Genomic DNA, 4,503 nt, shown 5'->3' on the forward strand with positions numbered 1-4,503 from the left:
GCAAGATGGACATTTATCTCTCCAGATTTACAGCCTCTGAAAATCTGCTGGAAGGTCAATAGGTCATCTCTGATTCAATGACACAATATATGCCTATGCATTGCTGTACAGAGGTAACTCCTGGTTGCTGTGATACTAAACACTGTGACACTGATGTGTCAAGTGTGATAATGGTTACCCATGGTGGACAGGGTTTGGTGGAGCTTCCCGATTAAAACAAGCTTGGGAGCAGGAGTGGCGTTCACTTCCGAAATGTCTTGCCTCTAGAAACTCTATGAACAGTGCTCAGGTCTTCTGTTCATAGGGTCACTATGAGTCGTCTATGATTCAAAAGCATCTAACAACAACAACAAGAAGTAATGCCCTTAAGTACTAGGAAACCTATCTCCCAATTCCCTTACCCAAATATAACTTCCAGTTGTTAAGGAGATGTGACACTCTAAAACTACATGAGCCCCCTCATCACCTGTCTTCTCCAGGAAAGTTTCTTTCTGGCTGTACCTTTTCTGGTCTATGACATTTAAAGGGATTCTGCTTTTACAAAACATCTCTTTCCCACCCTCCCCCACTTTAAGACTGAAAATCTTAGAGTAACTCTTCAGTCATTTCTCCTCAGTGGCAGCCAGTTGTACCCTCTGAGAGATTACAGAAAACACACATTAAAATTCACAGCTCTCGGGGGAGCTCTGGTGGCCTAGTGGCAAGGAGCTGCAACTACAATCCCAGAGGCACATGGTTCAAATCCACCAAATGCTCTGCTGGGGAAGGAGGGACAATCTCCCCCTGTACCAGTCAGATCTGATTTGACACAAAAATAATAATAATAAAAAAATTAAAAAAAATTCACAGCTCTCAAGCTGGTTCCAATCCATGGCCCTCCTCCTTCATGTATCTTTACAGGATGAGAAAGCCCGCCTTTGAGAAGCACGTGGGTTGGAATCATTGATCTTTTGGTTTGCAGCCCAACACATGCTGCACTGTGCAACCAAGGCTCTTTATAGGGCAGGTTTTGTATGTTATTAAACCAAAGAAATAAGCCACTGCCATCAACTCTGCCTGACCTATAGGCCTGACTAGTCCTACCCGAGGCTGTCTCTGTGGAAACAGACAGCCCTCACCTTTCTCCTAAGCAGCTGAGGGGCTCAAACTGCTGACTCTTTGACTAGCAGTTGAATGCTTTAACCATAGTGCCACTTGTGGATTGTTGTTGTTATGTGCCACTGAGTCTACTATGACCCACAGAGACCCTATGAAAAATAGCTCTGCACCCTCTTATATTTTGATCCAGTCTCTGACATAACTGCCCCCATTATTCCAGTTACTGTGTCAATCCATTTCATCCAGTCTTTCTCTCCTGTACTTTCCCTCCACCTCTCCAAGCACGGAGTCCTTTTCCAAGCAATAAGGCCAAAGTATACCAGAACTTCAAAATCTTAGTAGCCCACTGCAATGCAAAGACAGTTGGTAAAGAATTTCCAGTAATCATTCTATTCTAGCTTCTATCTTTCTCTCTCCTGTCCTAAGAATCTCCTTCACCCTCATGGTCAGAGAAGTTTTAATATAAGATCTTCTAGGTAGGATCAACTGTGTTTAAAATCTAGGCTTCACTGCTAACTAAGGAGAAACCCTTTGTCAGGTCTATAAATCTTTCAAGTTTCTTAATTTGTAAAATCAAATATTGCTTTCTATTAGTGTGAAAATTACTTGGAAAATTTCTAGGCCATAATACTTGTGTTTTAAAAGTAGGGGTTTCTAGTTTAAAAGTATTATATTTTAGGGCATTATGTTTATCATAAGAGTATGGAATGAGGGTTGCAGAGTGGATTTTATTTGGGGGGGTTGGGGGCGTGCGGGGGGGTGGGATTGTGTACCAATGAAGGAGTTTTTCTTTTGCTTTCAAGGAGAGGAGTGAAGGGGGGGGGGCGAGGAGAAAAGTGCAACAATGAATGAATGGAAAATCTCTGTAGATGTTCACTGAAATAAAAAAAAAATTTTAAAAAAAAAGGTAGGGGATTCGAATACAGCATTGTTTAAAAACAAAGCAAAAGAGACTAAAAGCCAGGAGTCTGATGTCAACAAGTGGGAGCAGGTAGGGAAAGAGTGTCAGCTCTAATTCCAACCCCTACTGTTGGTAAGCTTATAATTTAGGGAGAGTTAATTACCCATTTTACTTCTCAATTTTCTCCATTGTACAGATGGAATAAGTGCTTGCCTCGTAGGGCTGTTGTGATTAAAAAAAGGGAGAAAATGCATGCAAAGGGTTTAGTATAGTGCTTCACTCTTTAAGTGCCCAGCCCATAAGAAAAATAGCTATTAATTTTATTAAAGCTATTTATTTTAATAAAATGTAGAAAATTATATAGAAGATATTACTCTTATTTTCTCTGTGTGATATGAGAAATTTAGCTTCTTTTATACATTTCTGTATCTGTCAAAGTGACTGAAATAAACATGAGTTACATTAAAAAACAACTATAACCTTTACACGCTTATGAATATTGATTAGTGATTTTTCATGACTGGTTGAAAAAGTTTTATCATACATTTTGTAAAATTGAGAATTCTTTGTCCATCACCGATACTACTTTGTTCAAAAAGATATATAGGCTTTTCAAAAAAATGACTATTTCACAAAGAGCTTTAATGTTTACTCTGGGTAAGGCTGTATTTGTGTTTGGTAAAGTGTGCAAGAGTGCCCACACTTAACTATTTCAGTTCAAATCACTGAATTCCACATGAACATCTGTCTTGTGCCCAGCAGAGAGGGGCACTGATTTTCCTCTTGCTTTGACCAGCTATACTGGAAAGTTCTTCCAAACTCTCTCCTTGTGTTATCTAACACAGCATACGCCATTCATTCCATATATAAAGAATGTTGTTGTTATGTGCCGTCGACAACAACAATAATAATATAAAAGAATACAATGCAAAGTATTTCACAGTACTTAGTAAATTGTGTCCATCTCTGGTACAAAAATCTAAGAAAAGGTAGCATAAAAGTGAAAGCACCAACCGAGTTTACTTACAAATAAAAACATGCATCAACGCTAAACACTAGCCAATAGTTGTTATGTGCCGTTGAGTCGCTTGCGACTCATAAAGACCCAAAATAGTATCCAGATGAATACAACATTGCATTAAAAGGTATAAAGCACTGTACTGAAAGTTACATATGAAATACTCCAATGTATATCCTGAATATTGTAATGGTCTGCCCACCACTCACAGCACTGGTGAGGGCCAGACGAACCTAGTCGTCCTCGGAAACGCTGCTGCGGGGGTGGTGGACAGCCATCTCTGCCTCCTGCAGGGCTCTGGCCTGCTCCAGAGCTTCTCTGTACCGGGAAGGCCAGGCCTGAGGGTCTTTCTTAAAGACTCTGGCCAGGAATTCCATGATTTGCATCTTCGTAATTTCGAGGCTAGCTCGGGAACCCCAGGAGAACTCATACTCTGGTGGTTCAACGTGCAACACGCGCTGGTACTTTAGGTAATTCTGCTGCACGAACTCCTCCACAATGAGCTTTCTCACCTCCCCAAAGGTGGGGTGCATCTTCCAGGGCCGCAGGCCGAGGATGCGCAGCACGTTCCACACCGCACTCTCTTTAGCCCCGCGCCCTTTCACGTAAACGAGGCTGAGGATCATCAGAAGAAGGCCTGCCATGGGCATGTGGCTGCCCAGCGCCACCCTGTCCAGCTCCTCGGGCTCCAGCGCTCTGACTAGCGAGAACTCCATTGTGTGCAGACTGGTCAGCCGAAGTTGGAGCCCGAACACGCGGGCGAGGATGAGGCTGGTGCGCCTGAGAATGCTCCTGCACCACTTCTTGTAGCTGCCAATGACATCCTTGACCATGTCGGGGAACCAGATGCCCGCCTTCCTCTGCTCCTTCACCAGCACGTACCACATGAGCTCGTGGGCCTTCTGCACCAGCTGCGCAGGGCCTGGCGGCGAGTGGCTGGGCGGTAGCCAGGGCCCGCTTAGGGCCTGGCGGCGTGCTTCTTCCTCCGCCTCCTGCAGGTCCTTTGGGGCCCCCTTGTCACTTATGGCCTGGGGCTCCAGCGAGAAGGCCTGTGCGGTGTCCTGTTGAGCATCTTGTGGTCTAAGAGGAAGATTCTGTGGTTCTGAAATGGTCTGGGCCTCAGAGGCTGGAGGTGGGAGTGTCCACGGAACCTCAGGGGTACTGTCCACCTCGACTTGGGAAGACTCGGCTGAAAAGCTGGGGTCTCTCACGTCTTTACTTTGTTCCGACATGTTAACTTTGCCTGACAAACACAGGGCCTTTGGGTTCAGAACGCTGCTGTTCAGCGCTTCCCACAATACTTCCAGAGAAAGTGAGTCCGCGTGGCACCTCCTGTAGGGGGTGGTGAACAAGTGCGCCTGGCACCTCCTGTAGGGGGTGGTGAACAAGTGCGCCTGCGCTAGGCCAGGCTGTGAGGCGTGGCCATCGACAGGGCCAAGGCCATTGGCTGCGGGGCGTAAACAGGACCAAAGGCCATTGGCTGAGA

General features: G+C 44.9%; 1 protein-coding gene across 1 annotated transcript; it reads right to left on the reverse strand.

Annotated features, from left to right (window-relative positions):
- Positions 1–3,250: 3,250 nt before the first annotated feature.
- LOC102865004 (necdin-like) lies at positions 3,251–4,249 on the reverse strand. Its single transcript, XM_006902827.1, has one exon. The coding sequence runs from the start codon at positions 4,247–4,249 to the stop codon at positions 3,251–3,253; it is 999 nt and encodes a 332-aa protein (XP_006902889.1).
- Between the last annotated feature and the right edge of the window lie 254 nt (positions 4,250–4,503).

Source organism: Elephantulus edwardii, unplaced genomic scaffold, assembly GCF_000299155.1.
Source record: "Elephantulus edwardii isolate Elephantulus edwardi_28Jun2011 unplaced genomic scaffold, EleEdw1.0 scaffold00458, whole genome shotgun sequence".
NCBI lineage: Eukaryota > Metazoa > Chordata > Mammalia > Macroscelidea > Macroscelididae > Elephantulus > Elephantulus edwardii.

What these genes read in the sequence shown, in the direction of transcription:
- LOC102865004 (XM_006902827.1), bottom strand. Translation starts at nt 4,249, where the DNA reads ATGTCGGAACAAAGTAAAGACGTGAGAGACCCCAGCTTTTCAGCCGAG.